At 33.6% G+C, this 22,339-nt stretch overlaps 1 protein-coding gene across 1 annotated transcript in view; it reads right to left on the bottom strand.

Moving 5' to 3' along the window:
• The window catches only part of Dys (Dystrophin), a 923,162-nt gene that overhangs the window by 71,787 nt on the left and 829,036 nt on the right, over positions 1-22,339 (bottom strand). The window contains exons 59-62 of the mRNA XM_090409612.1: positions 20,595-20,669; positions 14,488-14,692; positions 9,395-9,483; positions 5,306-5,385 (exon numbers count right to left, since the gene is read on the bottom strand). Of these exons, the coding sequence (XP_090265738.1) occupies positions 5,306-5,385; positions 9,395-9,483; positions 14,488-14,692; positions 20,595-20,669 (449 nt within the window). The remainder of the gene's footprint in view (positions 1-5,305; positions 5,386-9,394; positions 9,484-14,487; positions 14,693-20,594; positions 20,670-22,339) is intronic.

The following is a 22,339-nucleotide window of genomic DNA, read 5'->3' on the forward strand; positions in this document are numbered from 1 at the left end:
AAAGCTATTTTATGTGAACATTTACCATGGCAATATCTATAGAAGATACACACTGCAAAAACCAAATGTCTCTGTGAAAGATGGTGAAGTGAATTGTTAACAGGTGGGTCATTAATCAATCTAACTGCCCTTTATTTAGTCAAGTATTTTTAAGGAGCTCTTAAGGGGATCCACCCCAAATGTCAGCACAGTATTCAATAGCTGGATCTGTGATTTGTATTAACATGTGTGTGCAGACATAACAAGTTACCTCCTGGCTTTTCTGTATACTTACATCTGTAATCATCTTGGCTCAGATGGGCAATTTTTTCTCCTCCCCTTTCAAAAATTCTAAACCCAAAGCATACAGGTTCACCCCATCAAATTCATAATTTTGCTCATTGCTATTCATATTGTTATCATGTTTGCATACCTTAGCTGAATTTACACATACATTCTCATCATTCCTCCCATATGATCTAGTTTCCCTGACTCTCTCTCTCATCAATAGGTCTCATCTCAGTAATCTATTCAAGTGCAGGCCATCCCTCTTATATAAGTATTTTCTGACATCTCACCCCAAAGATCCAAAAAATCACACCTTTCTTCTACATAGCATGCATATCGACTCATTTCCTCCATCTTAACTCAGTACTATCATATCATGGCAATATACTGACAATTCTCACTTTTATCTCTTTTACTTCTGCCAGTAACCTGTTCATATTCTATTGCATGCTTAAGTATTTATCAGTACTTAAATGTTTTGTTTCTATGAGCACTACCCTGTCTTTTCCTTTTTTTTTCCCTCAATTGCATTCATCAAAATCTCAATTTTCATTCCTGGGAAACTTGAGGAAATGACTCGATTTTCACTTCTAAAAGTTCAGCAGTATCACTGAATAGCTATTTCCTTTATCTGACACAAGAATGCATATTAGAGTACCATTATAAGATCCTTTTCACAACACCATCCTTTCCCCATACAAGGTACTAACATACTACAGGTTGACCAACCTTTTGAAAATAGATCTAACATAAAAAAAATTAGAACAAAAAAATTCTGGAATATAATACCCTCATAGAATAAAAATTATTCACTGTTAATTATAATTTATTTTATTATCTCTTCTAACTGAAACAGGAAGGGAAAATGAGCTGTACGAATTGTCACCAAATCACAATTAAAAATCATCATGAAATTAAAACTGCAAATGTGTAATATAATTAACAGGACTTTATGAGTTTTTAAGTGAAATAAATAAATTTATATAGAATAAAGGAAAAATAATAGCCGTATACAAAACAGTGTTTAAAAAAGTTTAACATATGGATCAATGAGGTGAGTTAGAAATAAAACCAAAACAAGACTGATATGAGAGCAGAACCAGAAAATTAGAAACAAATCGTATCAATGAGAAGTATACTAAAAATGAAGAACATTAAACAGGAACTTAGAATTATTAATATCTAAAACTGTGTAAACACAGCTCATCTGTTAAAAACTGTAATTCAAACAAAACAAAAGATTAATGAAAACAAAACACAAAGGATTCAGTGGTATAAAAATAAGATCTGCATAAATGGACTGTCTAAGAAACTAAGCCAGCCAGTTGGCCAAGTGGTTAGCATATCCACTCTCCAGCCAAAAGGCTATAGGTTCGAATCTGGCTGTGGGCATGAATGTTTGTGATTGTCTTACCTTCATACATTCATTCATACAACTGTATAAATATTCTCCAAAGATGGAATGGATCACCATGGGAGAAGTAGACCCAACCCTCCTGCAATGGTTTGGCCTTTGCCCAACAGTGGTGAATATAAAGGCTGAGAGAGAGAGACAGATAAGAAACTAAGAAATGAAAGGCAGCTCAAATCAGAGAAGGTTATCAAATCAAAGAGCAATTTTAAAGAAAACTGCTGATGGAAAAAATAGTGCAGACTCTTAATTATGGAGAAAATGCTAACTCCTTTTATTTCCCAAAGAGGGAGAGAGTAGGTGAGGTCTACTCCCTTTGGAGAATTTAGTCCTAAATTAACTTCTGGAAATTATTTTAGTAAACCAATCTCCACCCTCGGCCACTCACTTGTAGTTTCGTCCAAGACTATCAATGATTTTAATTAGCATCTTTGAAGGAGAATATGGCAGATAACTGCTACCACCTTACAGCCCCTAACTCTAATAATAATAATATTATTATCGACACCTGACCTCCATGGAGTCAGAGATTCATCATGGGAGTACTCACTATTGCATACAATGCTCATCCAACTGAGTCTTAAACTGATTCAATGTGTCCACATTCACAACACACTCAGGCAATGCATTCCACTCACCAACCACACTCCATGCAAAGAACCTGCTTCTCACTCCTTCTCCACTTCTATGAAAAATCTCTTCCATGTCTACCTGATAACAACCGCTGACCAGTTTATATGTCTCAATCATATCCTCCCCCTTTCCTCCATTCACGAGGCTCTGCAACTTACATTCCCTCAATCTGTCCTCATACTCCACATTCCAAAGACCACTGACCACCTTTGTGAATCTTCTCTATACCCTTTCCAACATATCCTTGTCACCATGAAAACCTGGCGACCAAATCTGTGCACAATAATCCATATGAGGCCTGATCAAGGCCTTATACAATGGGATCATAATCTCTCTATTTCTGCATGTCAGGGTTCTCTGCATCAGTGCCATTATTCGATGTGATGTCTTCACAACTTGTGCAATGTGGCCCCTGAATTTCAGGTCCTTGTCCACCATCACTCGTAGATCTCTCATCTCCTCTACTTCTGTTAAAGTTTCCCCACCAAGTGTATACTTGGCATCCCATCATTGCTTACCAAATCTTAAAACCTTACACTTGGCAACATTGAACTCACAGTTCCACTTACCTGCCCATTCATGCAATCTATTCAAATCCTCTTGTAAGGCTTAACTCTCTTATAAGGATTAACATCAGCCTGACTGTGCATTGCTCTCCCCCAGTTTTGCATCATCTGCAAACAGCTGGATATCACTAGTTAAACCCAATCCAATATCATTAACATACAAATTGAACAATAACGGCCCCAAAACTGACCCCTGTGGCACACCACTGGTGACCTTTCTCTTTTGAGATACTGCACCCCAATATACAACTTTCTGATACCTATCAGACAGCCAGTCACTGATCCAACACAGAAGTCTGTTATCCAATCCCATCTCCTTCAATTTAATTAAGAGCTTGTCATGTGGCAGTCTATCAAAAGCCTTTGAAAAATCCAAGTACACCACTGTATATGCATCTCCTCTGTCCAAAGTATTTGTCACCTTGTTATAGTACATAAGTTAGTGAAACATCATCTCTCCTTAACAAACCCATGTTGATAACCACAGAGAATACTGCTGTTATCAACCTATTTCTGTATCCTACTTTTCACCAATCTCTCCACATCCTTCACCACAACTCCAGATATACAGACTGCCTATAATTTGAAGCCACAGCCTTATCACCACCTTTATGCAGTGGAATTTTGCAAATTCCACTGCATAAAGGTGGAATTTCGCAAAACTCTTGTTAAACAGGCATGCCAATGCTTCTGCCAGTTCCCTGGAACATTCTCTTAAGATGTGTGGTAATATTTCATCAAATCTTATTGCCTTATTAACATCAAGGTTATTTATTTCCTCAAATACCTCCTGCTCACTCACAATTAAGCTATCCTCTGCTATGTCCTCTAAGTTCCTCATGATTCCACCCTGATCAGGATGAAACACACTTATAAATTGATCACTGAATAACTCAACAGGGTCTTCTGCAGCAGTTACCATTCTACCACTTTCATCCCTTAACTTCATCTTTCCATGATCATTTTTCCTTCTACTTGCCACATATCTAAAAAAACTCTCTAGGGTTTTTTTGGCTTATTTGCCAATTTCTACTCTACTTTTGTTTTCCTTACTAACTGAGTCACTCTCCTGGCTTGTTCTTTATATTCTTCATGTGACTGATTACCATTATTCATCTTGTACTTCCTCCAAAAGACTTTCTTTTTCCAGATTTCATGCTTAAGCTCCACATTCATCCATTTTACACCAACCTTATTCAGCCTTTTGGCCTTTGGGATACATTCGTACATTTATTTCCTTACCACTCAACTCCTCGTTCCATGTTATAGATCCAAGTTGTCTCCTAAGTTGTCATAATCACCAGCCTTATAATTCCACATATATCCTTTCCTCGCAAAAGCCTGCATATGAAAGAGGTGATTACTTCATGATCACTTTTACCAACTGGAGGAAAATGTGAAACCCCTCTAACCATTACATCCTCTGATGAAATGATGAGATCTAGAACTCTTGATCCTTGTGTGCCTTTCTTTACATGCTGCCTGAGATAGTTATTTCTCAAGAAGTCGAGAAATTCACTTTGAAATTCACGAGAAATTATAGGAATTAAAATCACCTATAATAATTACCCTTCCTTTGTTCACTAATCCAAGTTCTTTATACATTTCTTCATCACCGCCTTCCACATTCCCAGGCCTATAGCAACATCCAACTAAATGTTTCCCTCTTTCATGTCTACTTATGCAGATTTAACTCCCCTGCTATCATCAGCAGCACTCCCCCTCCCTTCCTGCCCTTTCTATCCTCACAAAAAATACTGTACCCTTCCATTTCTATTCCCATTACGATATCATCTTCATTCAACCATGTTTCACTTATTCCAATGATTTGGGGGCAAATAAACTGAATCACTGAAACCATTTCATCCCCTTTATTTCTGATACTTCTGGCATTTGTAAACAAACATAACACTTTATTTTTAGGTCTATAGCCAGTCCTATCAAGGCCATATGTTGGTTGTGATCTCTCCACCACACCCGCCAAATCACCTTTATCACCACTTACCACATACCTCCCCAGTCTCCACCTCTCCATCCACACCGCAATTCAGACAATGATATATATATATATATATATATATATATATCATTGTCTGAATTAGTGTAAATTCTATAGTCAGTTTTCTTGATTTGCAGAATTCCAGGAATAAAAAACCCTACTTGTTCATGGCAGAGACTGACTAACTTTGGGAACTAGATGAAGAAAGGCACAGGCAAGAAAAGGTTTCTTGAGTCAACACCTAGAACCACTCAGAACAGTTTTTCTTTGGATGACTTTTTAGCACTATGGATATAAATGCCATTTCCATAGTCACAGACTTTCCTTAATTATGTTACTCAGATACAATGACAATTAACTGAGCAAAAGAATGGCACTTAACTGAAATAAACATTTGAAAACCAAAAAAATTACTTCAGTTTATCTTACCTGAACACAGTCATGTAGCAATAAGCCCAATTTTCTTTCATCAGCATAGCCATTCACATCCGCAATCAAGCGAAAGAGATCTTCAAATGATAATTGCAATTAATTTCAGATAAAGAAAATAAAAATCTTTATCTAATTAATCATCAAATAAAGAGACATATGGCTTCATTTCAGTGATGTAAATTATATGAAAATAAGAAACATTAAAGATCCAGCCTTATTTCCAAGCTAAAGACATGTAGAAACTTTGAAAGTTAGAAATTTTGATGAGAGCTTATAAGAATACAATCCTATGTCAGAAAAGTTGCTTTGGTATTGAATGAGAATTTTTGCTCTCTTAAGGATTCTGATTGTCTCTATAGAGTACCAACCAGTATAAAACAGCTGTCAGGCTAGTGAAACCTTTAGCAAATGCACAAATAAAAGGCAGATATATGGACATCTTGGAAGTACTCATGTCTTTTAAGAAGAGCAAGCTAAGGCGATGTCAATGCTGAGAATTATGTTATCATAAGTTCTCTGGTCAAAATTGCAAAACTTTCAAAGTTTCTACAATAAATTTGGCTGTGAAATAAGGTTGGATCTTAAATATCCCCTATTTCTACTGTATATAATTTATATAATTAATATTCATAAGAGCAAAATATTTCATTTGATACTGTAAAATAAATCAGAAAATACTGAAATAAATTCTTGTTGAAAGAACATGATGCTGCAGTTTAACAGATACTTATAAAAAAAAAACTTATGAAAGTGGCTATCAATAGTTTATTTAGTACACTCACTTTCATTAGATACAGTTTATAAAAATATCAAAAGAAATGCCTATTACTATCCATATATAGTTTGGTTAGACACCTAAATTAATCATACATTGGCCAAAATTTATCTTATGCTATTAAAGAAATTTTATCAATCGGTTAATATAATTGAAAATTTATCTCATTTTATCCACACATATCTCCTGTGCTATAAGGCCTGTTCCAGTCAAGTAACTAAGCATTCCTTATAAACCTAATTTTGGTAATATGAAGTAATTAATCCATTTCTATATAATGCTATGTCTGTCAATGCATATTCTTTAGTTACTTTATTTATTTTATAGAGGGGAAAATCCCAAGTTTCCAAGAGAATAAAGCCTTCATATCTAAATATGAGACCAATTAACTCACCTTCAAGTGAAAAGCATTGATGATCTTCATGTCACAGAATTCAAATTCTACAAAAGAATTTGAATTCTGTGACAACACCCTATGGTTAGTCTTTCCAACCATAGGATGTTGCTATGGCAACCATGAAGCCAGCAGCAAAAGATTCTGCTATTATTTGATATTAAATAATTTATGAAGTCCTTTAACAATCAGATAAGTATACATTTATGTACAGAATTTTTAGTACATTCTAGAACAGTCAGAAACAAACATCCTTGTTAACAGCAATAAGAAGACACTGTTTAGCAAAGACAGTTTCTCTATGTTTGGGGGGGGGGGGGATGTAGCAAAAACAAGGAAGCTACCTTTGTAAAGATAAACTCTTTGGTTATTTTTCAATACACTAAAAGCTTTCCAAAACTTGTTGTAATATCTTTAAAACTTAACTTACTAAAAAAAAAAAAAAAATGTAAAGCAAAAACTGTTCAAAGGCATTTTTCAGGAGCCAATATGCTGCAGTGAATTTTTTGAAATGGCATTGTGCCTATAGGGGGTTCAGATATTTCTGATAATTTGCTATAGTGAGCATGTTTGTTATAATGGTATCTGTTATACATGGACAGATGAATATATAATCCTAGAAATATAAAAACATAATGCTGAATAAGATAAAAATAAAGGTTTCCATTAAAAATTAATAAAAACTGTAGGTGTTGAAATATTGAAGGAAAGAAAGTTGTTTAAAAGTGAGGCCATTTTGTAGAAAGCCCTGAAGTTCCTTGAAAAAGGTTTCATGTTTGGTCTCTAGAGTTCATAGATTACCTAACCCTTAGTCCACTTGTGGTAGTACTAATATCCATATGCTTACGTTTACATTTTGCATTTACATATTACATACATATTTACATACAGTTTACATTTGTAAGTGGGATTCACATGATATATATATATATATATATATATATATCATGTATACAACATCCCTACTAACCACACTCTTACAGAACTTCCACAGATAACCACTAGTTCTCTGAATATTTGTCATATATATTGAAAAATTCCCTTTGCATCAATTTTATAAAACCCCTTTAATATCTTAAAAGTTTCTATAATGTTCCCTCTTTTCAGCCTATCAACTAACCAACAAACCTTTAACCTATTCCACAGACCTGTAACCAGCTTAGTCAATCTTCTCTGAATTTTCTCTACTGCCTCCTGGTCCCCAAGAAACCCAGGTGACCGTCAGCAAACAATTGATATATTCTGTCTTAAATCTTTCCCTATATCATTAACATGCAAGTTAAAGAGTGGTGGCCCTAGTAAGAAATGGTGACCGTCAGCATACAACTGATATATTCCATCTTAAATCTTCCCCTATATCATTAACATGCAAATTAAAGAGTAGTGGTCCTAGTACAAAACTTTGAGGTACTCCACTAATAACCCTCATTCTCCTAGATTCCACTCCACCATATACTACGCTCTAATGTCTGTCTATCAACCATCTCTCCTATCTATACCACTAGCTTCATATTCATTTCCATTTGCTCCACCTTTTGTAATAGTTTTCCATGTGTTATTCTGTCAAATGCCTTTGCAAAGCAATATCATGGTGTAGCCATTTCTTTTATGCAATTCCACTGTAACTTTATTATAAAATGTGAATAAATTACTAAGACAATACCTACCTTTTACAAAGCCATGCTGCCCATTATAGAGTATTGCATCCCTATCCACCCACTGTTGGATTTTACTTTAATCAACTTTTCCAATACTTGAAGAACCACTCATGATATATTAATTGGTCTATCGTTTGATGCCTCTGTCTTGGAGCCACCTTTATGCAAAAGAAGTAGCTGACATAAAGAGGGTAAGATACTTCTTTTTCGTAACCTTCTGTGGGACCATAGATACAAATAAGTCTCGTTGTCTAATTCCCCATTTTGAAATTTCTCTATATAACTTGACTTGAAACTGCCTGTCAATCAAGAAATTTATCTTCATGTTGGTGTTGAATGCCATTGCTACTCCTTTCTTTCCCTGATCACCATTGTCTGAATACAAAATCCTTTATTTATTATTAGCAGGTTCTCACCTTTAGTCTTCTTTGTCTCAATATCACCAATTATGGCCACAAAGAATATATATAACTGCACACAATATTAATGTGAGAAATATGTTTGGCACTGAATGATATTCAATGCAGCACAGAAAGGGGAATTACTGAAGTAAACATTTTTTATTGCCAACTGTAAAGTATATGTGAACTTCATGCACTGTAAAATGTTTCTAAGCATGAAGTTCTGTATTAAACTGTGTATCTGCTCTCCGACCAAATGGCTACAGGTTCAAATCTTGCTATGAGAATTGATGTATGTGATTGTCTTTAGGTGGGAGATGAGCTTCATCATACAGAATGAGACCACTGTCCCACTTACTGGAGGTATGAAGTGTCTTGAAAAAATTCCATGTCTGGCCTCTAGGAACAGCATTTCTAGACTAGATAGAAAATAAATAAGAAATATAAAAAAATATTAATATAAAAATAGTTTTTATATTAATATTATAAAAAGTTTTTATAAAACTTAATAAAGAAAGAGAAAAATATTCTTAGCCCACTAAAAGTATTCAAGTACTATAGGTTCATATGTGGAATTAAAGAAACAAAAAACTAGTATGTTGTTCTGATTGTTTGGAATAATTATGAACAGTAATTAGCTACATAATAACAGATGAAAAGATTGGTAAAATGTAACAAACTTTACTAAAAATTCTAAAGAGAAACAGACAAGTACTACTTAAATGATAATGAGGAATCCATATCATTATAACTGCAAAAAAGTTATAATGATAACTTTTTTGCAGGCCACATTTTACATTAACTTTATTTATACGAAATTTCAAACAATACTAATGACAAAAGATATATTTTACTTACATCTGAATTTATCTTCCAGAGTGCCTTTACAAAGTAAGATAATGCCAACTTTGAAGGATAGAATTCGAATATAACCTGTCCGAGTAGCACTATATAACAAAAAAGAAAGATTTTTTTAATTCCCTACTTCGGAAATGATCTGCCACATCAGCAATAAATAATAACTGATGAAGAATAATCTTTATGAAGAGAGTACAACATTTTTCATGTGTAGAGCATCATTTACAAATTTACCACCAATAATTACCAATCTCAGTTCATTAACAACAAATATCTTCTTGAGTCATATTAAGTAAAGGGAAGAAATATTTTTCTTTGATGATTTATTGAATATGCTTAGCATAGGTTTTTTTTTTTTAATTTAATTATATGACAATGGAATCACATTCAGTCTTGAAAATGCATAACCAATCAATTTAAGTGGGTTTTCATATCAAAGTTCATCATAGCAATTATTCAGTTTGGTTAATAAGCCTTAGAGACTTCATGAGGATGTGAGAGAATTTATGAGAATAGCAATATTTATGTGCTATTCTCATAAATAACACATATCTGTGTTAAAAAAAAAATGATGTAATTTTTCCTATTTTTACATCACATTTATAAGCATGTCCTTAATCAGAATATATATATATTAAATTTATGTCTGAAATTCTGTCCTATTCATTCACACCAAAAGGAAACAAATACTGTCTAAATGATAGCAAAGGAATCATCTTCTCTAAGCAATATAAAAGTTTAGTGACAAAAAAGAGGAGACAGTTTAGTAGCCAGAAACAAAAACAAAGCATTTTTTTTTTTTAAATATAGATTCCTAGGAGGCAGATGGCTTTTGAGGCTAAAGGAAATACCACAGCACAGCTTATTTGTCAATAATATCATCATAATTCAAATTATTCACAGCGTAATTTTCAATAAATAACACTGATAAATTTCACATATTATCCTGATGCAAAGAGTTCATAAATAATTTTTCACCCCTCTAAGAATAGTAAATGAATGTTCTTCATTGGCATTGTCAGAAAAATTTTCAGTATTTCCACATTAGGAAATGTTGATTTGAGCCCATTATTTACCAGACTGTACATGTCTACTATGTTTTAAACATCATATTTTCTTCTTTTATGTGTTCCAGAAACTGAATGACTTCATCTTTAAATTTATCTATTTCACTTACAATATCTGAGTTATAAATTTTTACCAATTTTTTAATAATATCGATTTCGGTGAAATTTAAATTTGGTCTAATAAATACCTGAAAATTATCAAGCACTTCTGAATATGCCTCATCCTTAGTTTTAAGAAGATTTACAGTGCATGAGAGTAACATAAATTCTAAAAATTATATATAACATCAATTAAAATCATAAACAGGGCAATATGATAATTCCTTAAACATTTAAAGAAAGATATTATCAATGTTTCTCGACAATTTAAGATTTAGCAAAAAGTAAATTTCAAATGAACTAGATTTTCCTTAAATACATAAATGAAAAATCAAGTTGAATTAAACTTTAAATAAAATTAGATTAGCATCTTGATATGATATCTTTAATGATAAATCGATAAATAGATAAGTGAAAATAGGATTTCGAGATTAATGACCGTAAACAAGTCATGAACACAAAAAATATATGAAAATAAATAGCTTTGGCATTCTTTTAAAAAAAAGGGGAACAAGATCTATTTAGATATTGACTTGAAGCAATGACACCCTTTTTCTGAGCTATATCTATATTATTACTGATATAGGAAATTTAACACAAAACAATCATAATTTTTTTATGTTCAATTTTAATGATTTATACTTTTAATTCTTCAATTTTAAATCCCATTGTTTGGGGCCCTTAAATTGGTCCTAATTTTTTGGGGTCCTCAGCTAGAGCCTTGTGCACCTGTGCATAAGTACAGCCCTGAATCTGACTAAGAACTGCTGCTATTAATTTATGAAATCAAGGATACAGTTCTTTATCTATCTACATTTAATTATAGATAATCAAATTTAAGTTTGTTTTCAAATAAAACCTTTCTTTTCAAGTCATCTGTCACTTTTAATTGAGGCTTATCATCCAGTAAGTTCACAGAACGGTCAATTAATGAAAATAATATTCTATAATTCACTTTAAGGGTTTGCCCCCTGTGTAGCCTAGTGAAAAAGGCATTTGCTTCTTTATTACCAAACCACCAAAAAAAAACCACTATAAGTTTAATTCTAGTCACTGACTAGAGGAACTTTTCCTAGGCCTTTTTTGAATCAGTTTCCAAGTTAGTTGATCTTTGGCTGAGCCAAATAGGATTCACCTTGGAAAGTTGGGTTTTAACCTCACACCTCAAGAAATTAACTATAGAACTTACATTACTTCATACAATAATATGTTAAGGGATCACAAGACAGTGACAGTTATCTTCCATACTCTCTTCACTGACAGCAAAGGCTGAAGAATGCTTGCTGCCCACTGATCTTCAAAAATTTAGTCAGATGTGGTTTGCCTATTTATTCCCTTTGAGAATAAAATGTCAGAGGATTTTTTTTTAATTTTATGTCATTTTTCTTCCAAGAAAGCAAAGCATGTTCAAACATGTACTTAGTTCAACATGTTATCTATGCTCTGTAAAAATGCCAATTACCTAAACCTGAAAAGAAAAGTAAAACTCTAAAACAGAAATAAAAATTAGCAAGACAGGTGTTTCAAGCAAAAATGGCAGGGAAGCAATTAAGAGGAAGACCAAGATATACATGAACTGATGCAAGTTGATCAAATCCGAAATCTGATAAATTTACACAATACACATATGCTACAGTGAAATACTAATTTATTAATTACATTAAGAAATAGAAGGCCTCTCCACAAAAGAATGGAGCAATTACTACACTCAGCTTCTAAACCAGGGGTTCCCAACCATATGCCCATGGGCACGATGGCGCCCGTCAACCAATTTGTGTGTGCCCACCACTGTTCAACCGTGTGCCATATAGTTGGAAATAATCACGCAACAATTCATGGCATGCTATATGACGCATGCGTTAATGACATGATGAGTATTAAATGCATAGACGCGCATTCGAAGTTGTTCATTCCAGTTTAAGAACTGGAATATCATCATATTCTCCTAATTATGACGCACTGGCCAATGAAATGCAATGCCAAAGATCACACTAACTTACATATATATATTTACATTTTTATATAATGTAAACTTTTAAGTAATAAAACATTCGATTATAATGTAAACTTTGTATGTATTCATTTACCAAACGAATTCAAAATATTTGTTTTCAGATGGTGCCCGTCACCCTATCGGTATTTTAGAATGTGCTCTAGGAAACAAAAAGGTTGGGAACCCCTGTTCTAAACAGTAATAATCAAATTGAAATAAAACAAATAATAAGTCAAGAAACAAATGAAGAACCAATACAGTTAAATGATCTAAAGAAAATATTGAAAAAACTAAAAAATAGAAACGCTACAGGAGAAGATGGAATAAATTCAGAACTATACAAATACAGCTCTAAAAGATTTCAATTATGAAATGGCTTATATTCCTAAACAGAATATGGAAAGAAGGAAACATCCCACAAGAATAGAAGACAGCAATAGAACTAAACATATTCAAAAAAGGAAACAGAAAGGATTGCAGAAACTACAGAGGAATATCCTTATTACATGCATGCTATAAAATATATCTAGATATAATTAAAAGTAAATAACACCATGGGTGAGGAAATTATTGGAGAAGAACAATGCGGCTTTAGGAAAGGAAGATCTGCACAGATCACACATTTACACTCAAACAAATTATAGAAAACAGAATAAAATTTAATCTGCCAACATATATGGCCTTCCTGGATTATGAGAAAGCATACAATCAAATCAACAGAAAAGAATAATCAATATACTGTATGAATTGAAAGCTACGCCTCAAACCACAAACGCAATAGCAAATATAATGGAAAAAAAGCTATATTAAAATTAATAATGAAGCAACTGAAAAAATTAAAACCAATAGAGGTCTCATTCAAAGAAGTGGATTATCACCAATACTATTCAATATACAGGGTGTTTCAAAAAGAATGACCCCGATTTCAAATAATTATATTTAATAATAATATATTAAATATAATAAATATATCACTTGTACCATGTGAAAGGCCAAGGATGTTCACATGGTACAAGTTGCATTCAGTTGTAGTTTGTGGTTGCAGAGATATACAATTTTCAAATCGGGATATTCTTTTTGAAGCACCCTGTATATATATGTTAAAGATATCAAGTAATTTTATAACCTTGGGTTTAATCCTTTTCCCCAAGTAAACAAACAGACAAGTGTCAAGTTTGCGGCTGAATGTGGTTCAAGACTTATGGTGGTGGTGGTGCAACACCAAGGCAACTCGTGGTAAAGATGGATTAAGTTCTGATCACTTTCCTTAGTATTTCCCATAAATATAAAACACATCTCCTAGGAGATGTATGATGTTATACATTATGGGTGGGGATCACTACCCAGACCGGTTTCAACCTTTATTGAGGTCTCATCAGTGAGTAGGCAGACCCTGAAATGCCAGGGTTTAAGTAATACAGAGCTTATCAATTTTACTTATGCAAGTTGCCACAAGGTGCTTTGACCTTATTAATTAAGAATCTCTGGATGAGAGAAAGATGTGAAAAGTGTTTTACCTTAGGTATAATATATGTTAAAGATATAAAATTACTTGGTATCTTTAACATATATTATACCCAAGGTAAAAAACTTTTCACCTGTGTATACACACACACACACACACACTAGGGGAGCTCTTTTCCCCTGACACCTACCGCCCCCTGTGAATTATGTTAAGCCTGGTCTACAAATCAAATATCATCTATTCTCGCTGCCTTAGCATAATCATGGTTTCTAACTGAATAATTTTCTCTAATTAATATTCCAATCTTATAAATTTGTAATACTAACTGTCATTATTCTTTATGATATTTGTCAAATTTACTTTTACCATTTTTACAGATTAATAAGTATTAAATACTATATGTAAAACTAACATATTCTGAATAAAGAATTTTTTTTTTTTTTTTTTTTGTGAAGGACAAAACACTTACGTGTCATAGAGATTGAGAAGCCAATTCAGACACATATCAATAGAGAGCGGTACATTAACCAGGGATGAATTTTCAGATGCTATTCCTTCATAGATAGTAGATAAGCATGTAATCATCTCAGGAACACTAATAAGCTTGTCATTTTGTGCACGTAGACCATGCTGATCGAAGGCATTAATAGCATTGTTCATGTTGACTAGATCCACTATAATGTAACATGAAATGAATATATAAATATAATATAGATTTATATATAATAATATATAAAATAAAATAAAAATACTTATTTATATAGTAATGGACAAGATTAAGGTCTATCAAAAGCTTTTAGTGATTTTTTTAATTCCAGTAAATTTTAACCTAATAATTTGATGTATTTTTTTGGTTAGTTGAATATTTGATTAAAAAAAAAAATCCTACAATCATTTGATGTCATTTTGTGCTTTTCTGACACCTTTTCCTTTTGGATAAATGTGACACAGAAAAAATTGAACGTGTTTGTGTGTGTGTGTGTGTAAATATATAATTGTATGTTATACTTGTGGGAATTACTAATTGGTACTTGATGAAATTAGCAGATGAGAGATGACCAGAAGTTTCCAGACTCACCACTACATGATCTTGCTGCAGTCACTATAATCTGCTGTATCACTAGATATTCATTAAATGCTATGGTTTGAAAAGAAATAGTACTGTAGAAAAGTATGAATGTGTATTGTGCTTTCTTGCATTACTGCTCCATCAGAAAATTGCAACTTAAAAGAACAGTGAACATGTGAAAGTTCTGCATTAAACTGGTAAAACACAGTACACTTTTGTTAACAATAAAAAATAATAATAATAAGGAGAAATGAGCATCTGATAACGATGAATGTCGTGATGTTCATTAATAAGCAACCTGAGTGAAAATGTAGAAAAAGCTCCAAAAACTTGTGTACTAAAAAACAAATTTCAAAGTTATACAGGTATTATCTATATATGATAATACCTATCTATAAGTTATCTAATCAACTTGGAATTTCATTTGAATCATGCACACACACACACGCATATATATATATATACATATATAAATTATAACTAAATTATAACTCCTGTTCTAGACTGGAGGTTGATGTTGATGTGAGAAGAGTCCAAGATAATTTCTTTGGATTCAACTATGCGACGTTCCACTTCATCATGACAAATATAACTGTTTGATGTTGCATTCCATTCTATTTTGTGTTGGCGGCCTTCATCGTTTGTGTTCACTGAGAATAAGACGTCATTTCAGAGTGCATTTGCTCTGATTCTATTGTATGAAATGTCTCTCTGATGCTCCTCTAGCTGTAGGACGATTGACTTCTCAGTCTGGCCACCCACAATCACATATTATTTTATATACACCAGGGAACTGAAGATGGTTATGAGCTTGTTTTGGGTGGCTTAGAACTAACCTTAGTTTTGGAAGAGTTGAAAAACACGTTTTAATATTAAATTTTTTCAAAATTCTTCCTAGTTTCAGGGAGAGCGAGCTGATATAAGATAAAGAAATATAACCCTTGGGGTTGTTAGGAATCTCTCTGTTATTTCGAGGGCGCTGGTATAGTTGCCTCTTGATGTTTTTGGAAGAATATCCATTGTTAGAGAAAGTTCTTTCTAGATATTTTAGTTCATTTTTTAGTTCTTCTTCATCGGACAATACTGAGCGTGCACAGTGAGCCAATGTGGAAATGATACCTAACTTTTGTGCAGGATAGTGATGTGAGGATGTATGTAGGTATCTATCTGTGTGTGTGTTGATTTCCTGAAGATTGAGATTTTTAAAGAATCAGACATCTTAGTAAGTTTCATGTCAAGAAATGAAAGGGAACCATTTTCTTCAATCCTGACAATAAATTTTATGTCTTGGTGGAAGTTGTTTAAATGATTTAGAAAGATGTAAATATTCTCTACACCATGCTCCCAAATAAGGAATATATCATCCACATAACAGAGCCATGTTCTAAGTTTTAATGTTGCTTTAGAGATGACTTTTTCCTTGAAGTCTTCGAAGAAAATGTTGGCCAGTATTGGAGACAGGGGGGCTGCCCAAAGCTAGTCCTTTATTCTGTTCATAAATTTTCTCTTCAAACTTGAAATAACTCGAATTAATACAGTGTGAGAGAAGAGCAAAAAACTTTTTAGAGATCTTGTTTTTTAAAATGTTGAAAACATCTTGCATTGGAACATTTGTAAAAAGTGCTACATCAAAGCTCGCCATAATATTGGAATTCTTGAGCTTTATATCTTTAATTTTAGAAACAAAGTCTGTTGAATTTTTAATTAGGAGGAAGATTTTCCTACTAGATCTTTTAAGGAGGATGCTAGATATTTTGATAATTTATATGTGGGTGAATCTGTTATCGAATATTGGCCTGAGTGGACAATATTTGATAACATTTGGAACCTTTGGAAGGCCGTATAATCTTGGAATAAGTGGGTGTAAAGACCAAAGAGAAAGACGTGTGTTTCTTGGAAGTTCTGTTGTCATCTTGAGGAGATTGTTTATTTGATTATGTATCTCTCTCATGGATACTGGTGTATGCATAAACTCACACGACAAAGAAGTCATTTTCAATGAAACATGTTGTGTGTCTCATTAAATTAACTTATCTGTTTTCTCAGTTTCAGTCAGTCAAAAAACATGAACATATCTACTCACTGAGTAAATATAACTGGTGATCATATTCCTTATGACGAGGATACATTCCAACTTACAAAAGCTTATAAGTTGAAAACCAAAGAAGCATTGGACTGTTCATCAACAGGCTTGTCTTTTTAAAACACTGTAAGGTCCTTTTCAATCATCCCAAAATTCCTACAATTCAAGGAAATCATCACAACGGATAGGGCGCGTACCATTTACAAAAAAGCAAAGAACTTGTATCAGAACGAATCGGTGACACAATATGAAAATTAGCCTATTTCTTTAGGAAAAAACTCACCTTGGAAAAGTTATTTAGCAGTATCTTTAGACCCCATGTTGTGGTACAACATAAAAGAGATAAGCACATGCTGGGCTTCAAGAACTCAGGCCATCAATAAATCTAAGCTAATTATGAAATTTAATTCATCAGATTAACACAAGAATGATTTGCACCTAATAAACATCATGAAGGCCTTAAAAAATTAGTGATAAACAAATCATCTTATACCCTTAGTCCTGAAGAAGAGCATATTCTCTCAAAAGATCTTAATTTTGTTCCTTCACCAAAATACATCCCTAGAGAATTACTTCTTACAAAAATAGAAAAAGATAGCTCATTGTTTCCTACAGTAGACGCAAATTTACTTTGTATGGAGACAATATTTGCGATTAACAATGGGAAATAAACCCCAATTGACAAAACTTCTCCTGGTGAAAGACTAGCCATCAAAAAAACTTAAAAGGAACAGAGATATTATTATCCTCCAAGCAGACAAGAGCAATGCAATGGTCATACTAAACAAAACATTTTATCATGAAAAAATCCTGGCATTGTTCGAATAAGATACCTACTCTGAACTAGACAGAGACCCAACGAGAGAGAGAGAGAGATACGTTAATCGAACAAACAATCTCCTTAAGATGACAACAGAACTTCCAAGAAACACACATCTTTCTCTTTGGTCTTTACATCCACTTATTCCAAGATTATACAGCCATTCAAAGGCGCACAAAGAAAATTGACCACTCAGGCCAATAGCTGATAGCATTGATTCACCCATATATAAATTATCAAAATATCTAGCATCCTCCTTAAAAGGTCTAGTAGGAAAATCTTCCTCCATTAAAAATTCAATAACCGAGTCCACACAGTTAGCCTAGTGGCTGTGCGCTTCGCAACCATATGCCTGGGGAAGGAGTGTCCTAGGTTCGATTCCCATCGGTGACGTGAGGAGAAATTCCTCCCTTTCTCAACTGACATCAAGAACAAGAGACCGAGATGATTGGAGGCAGCTAACAAAGAATATCACCTACCAGCCATGAATGACCCAATGATCCATTTAGGACTACGGGAGAAGAAGAAGATGTGAGAAGCTGAAGAATCTTCCCCAGCCATAGCCGGTTTTTCCCCCAGTTTATCCTGGTTTTTCATCTCGCAAAGCAGGCAAACTGGCTTTGAGAACTCAACACTACACGAAATGGGATGCACTGGGGTGTAGAGCTGATCACCTTATCATGTGAACGGTTTGAGGTCCGATGGTTACTAAACCCTCGACACCACAAAGTAAAAGAGGGTATAAAGAAGATGAGATAAAATGAGATGAGATAAAGCTCAAGAATTCTGATATTATGGCAAGCGTTGATGTTGTAGCACTTTTTACCAATTTCCAATGCAAGATGTTCTCAACCTTTTAAAAAACAAGATCTCTAAAACGTTTTTTGCTCTTCTCTCACACTGTATTAATTCGGGATATTTCAAGTTTGAAGAGAAAATTTATCAACAGAATAAAGGACTAGCTATGGGCAGCCCATTGTCTCCAATACTGGCCAACATTTTCTTCGAAGACTTCAAGGAAAAAGTCATCTCTAAAGCAACATTAAAACTTAGAACATGGCTCTGTTATGTGGATGATATATTCCTTATTTGGGAGCATGGTGTAGAGAATATTTACATCTTTCTAAATCATTTAAACAACTTCCACCAAGACATAAAATTTATTGTCAGGATTGAAGAAAATGGTTCCCTTTCATTTCTTGACATGAAACTTACTAAGATGTCTGATTCTTTAAAAATCTCAATCTTCAGGAAATCAACGCACATACACAGATAGATACCAACATACATCCTCACATCACTATCCTGCACAAAAGTTAGGTATCATTTCCACATTGGCTCACTGTGCACGCTCAGTATTGTTCGATGAAGAACTAAAAAATTAATAAAATATATCTAGAAAGAACTTTCTCTAACAATGGATATTCTTCCAAAAACATCAAGAGGCAACTATACCAGTGCCCTCGAAACAACACAGGGATTCCTAATAACCCCAATGGTTATATTTCTTTACCTTACATCAGCTCGCTCTCCCCGAAACTAGGAAGAATTTTGAAAAAATTTAATATTAAAACGTGTTTTTCAACTCTTCCAAAACTAAGGTCAGTTCTAAGCCACCCAAAATAAGCTCATAACCATCTTCAGTTTCCTGGTGTATATAAAATAATATGTGATTGTGGGAGGCTATACTATGGCCAGACTGAGAAGTCAATCGAGTAATATAACTGATGATCACACACACACACTAGGCTTTTGTTTCAGTAATACCGACTCTTCAAATATGAAATTTACCCTTGAGTGCTGATGAGTTTATCACTGAACGAGGAGGAGGAGGACAAGGCAGCATATGATGTGCTATCACACAAAGTTTGCAATAAAACTGAAAATAATTGCTTCAAACTTGTTTGTGCACAAATTTGGTCACCTGGATTTCTTGGGAACTGGGATGTGGTGGAGAGGATTCAGAGATGAGTGACCAATCTGGTGACACGTCTGTGGAACGTTCCTTATAAGGAGAGATTGAGGGTGTATGGGTTGCAGAGTTTAGCTGATAGGCAGAGGAGAGTTGATATGATAGAAATTATAAGCTACTAAAGGGATCCTATAAGACTGACACAAAAGAAAATTTTCAATTAATGGGGAGCAAAGAGAAAACAAGGGGTCATACTTAGAAGCTGTCTAAGAATGTGGTTAGTAAGGGTGTGTAGACCAGGTTCTTTTCTTGGCGAGTGGTGAATGAGTAGAATGGATTGTCAGAGGTGGTTGTGATCACCCCAATAGTAATAAGTTTAAGGAGATGTATGATAGCTATTGTTTTAATGGATAGAGTGGGTCTCCCATGATGAGACTTGACTCCATGGAATGCCCATATAAGTAATAATAATAATAATAATAAACACTTCCACCTTAACTGCTCAAAAATATTTCTGAGCATCAAAGGAAGAATTTCAAACTCGATTATGTTGCCATGGTTGAGGACTAATTTATGACACAAAAATCAGGTTTTATATTAATATATTAAAGAAAGAAATTAACTTTTAATAAACTGTTGTGTATTAATATATTTAAAGAAAGAATAAAATTAGAGCAGAAAGTTAAGCTTACGGCAAAGCCTTTTCTGTACAGTACGAAGTTTCATTGCTGTCCTATATGCTGAGTACCTTACATCATTTAGTTCAGCTGTTAAAACAAAATGAAATTTCATAAAAATTTATAAGTGAAATAAATTAAAATCAATTTTAAATCATTTTAAAGAACTATATAGTTAACTCTGAAAAATATTTTAATAACTTATAGCAATATATGTTCAGCAAAGAAAATTATAATCATGTACATTAACATTAGCCCAACTACCATACAAAATAGCAGATTTCAAAAATATTATAAATGTGTGAAAAAAAAAATCAAAATATTCAAAACCATAGGCCGAAATGGAACAACAAGTAATGAAAACTGCCTGCAATAAAAATGTGCAGTTTTAATATGACAAAGGGTATCTTTAAAAGATATATGCAAAATAGATAGGACTGAATTTTGTTGGCATTAAATTTAGCAAGAACAACTTTTTCTATGGTTACTTCTTGCCTTTTATGACAGCTATATTTCTGAACAAAATTTGATTTACCTTCTCTTTATAACTAACTTCCAATATTTTTTGGAAGTTAACTATATTACATATCTCTACTTAGCATCCAAAAAAACTAGATTTTTCTCTTTAGTTTCAAGGATTACTCTATCTATAAACCAACCTTTATTCGAAAGCACAGTTGGAGAAAATGTGCAGTGAGATTTTAAAATTTGTACAGGATTATACAGAACACAAAAATATTTAATGTGAGGAGAAATGTATTTAGATGTATTTAGTTAGATATTGTGTTTGGTGCTACAATGAAGATTTTGATTACACGTATGCAGGAGGGTATGTGGTGGAGAGGGGAGAGGATGTGTTTTTCATTATGTAGGGTCATTTGATCCAGCTGTCTTTAATTACAATAGTTGTTGCTAAATATAGTACACAGATTATAAATATCTCTATACTGTATACAGTGATACAATAAAACTACTTGTTTTTCTTGATTCTTCAGTATAGTGTCTGGTGAACATGGGATGTTTTTTACAATAGTAACATTTTCATGGGGATGCTTAAGGGTCAAAGCTGTATAACTGAGAAGAGACCTCCACATAGTCTTTAAAGGAATGCGGAGAACCGATCAAGACTTCTGACCTAATGTCCAATCCTCACCTTCTCGTGGTGCACCCTGTTGGGTATCTACTTGGATACTGAATGAACAATGATGGGCTGGCAATTTGGGATTTAGCCGACCAAATTGTATTCTATTGGTTAAACCAAAATAAAAAATGATGGTACAACATAACAAAATTTCATGCCGGCTGGGGCGTCGCCCAGTTAAACAACGCCCCCGTTGTTTTCACCAGGAAACCAGGGCGAACAACGAAAAGTCAGCTACTGGAACAAATCTGAAAACACACCCCAACTCAACATCACCAGAGTTAAAGATCGGTACTATCAACATAAGAAGGCTGAATGGCAAAGAAATGGAACTAGCTGAGGAATTAGATAAGTACCAGATCAACATAATAGGGGTGACTGAAACAAAAAAGACAAAAACTGGTGAGATCTTTCTGAGCAATAAATACAAAATGTTATATTCAGGCAATGACAATCAAGGAAAAGAAGAGTAGCCATAGTATTCAACACAAAATACAAAGCTAATCTTCTTGAATGGCAGTCAGTCTCAAGTAGAGTAATGTGGGCAAATATGAGAATGGGGAACTGGACAATGAGACTTATTTGTGCCTATGGTCCCACAGAAGGTTCTACTAAGTTA

This window comes from Typopeltis vanoorti, chromosome 19, assembly GCF_054136105.1.
Source record: "Typopeltis vanoorti isolate ZY-2024b chromosome 19, IOZ_Tvanoo_1.0, whole genome shotgun sequence".
NCBI lineage: Eukaryota > Metazoa > Arthropoda > Arachnida > Uropygi > Thelyphonidae > Typopeltis > Typopeltis vanoorti.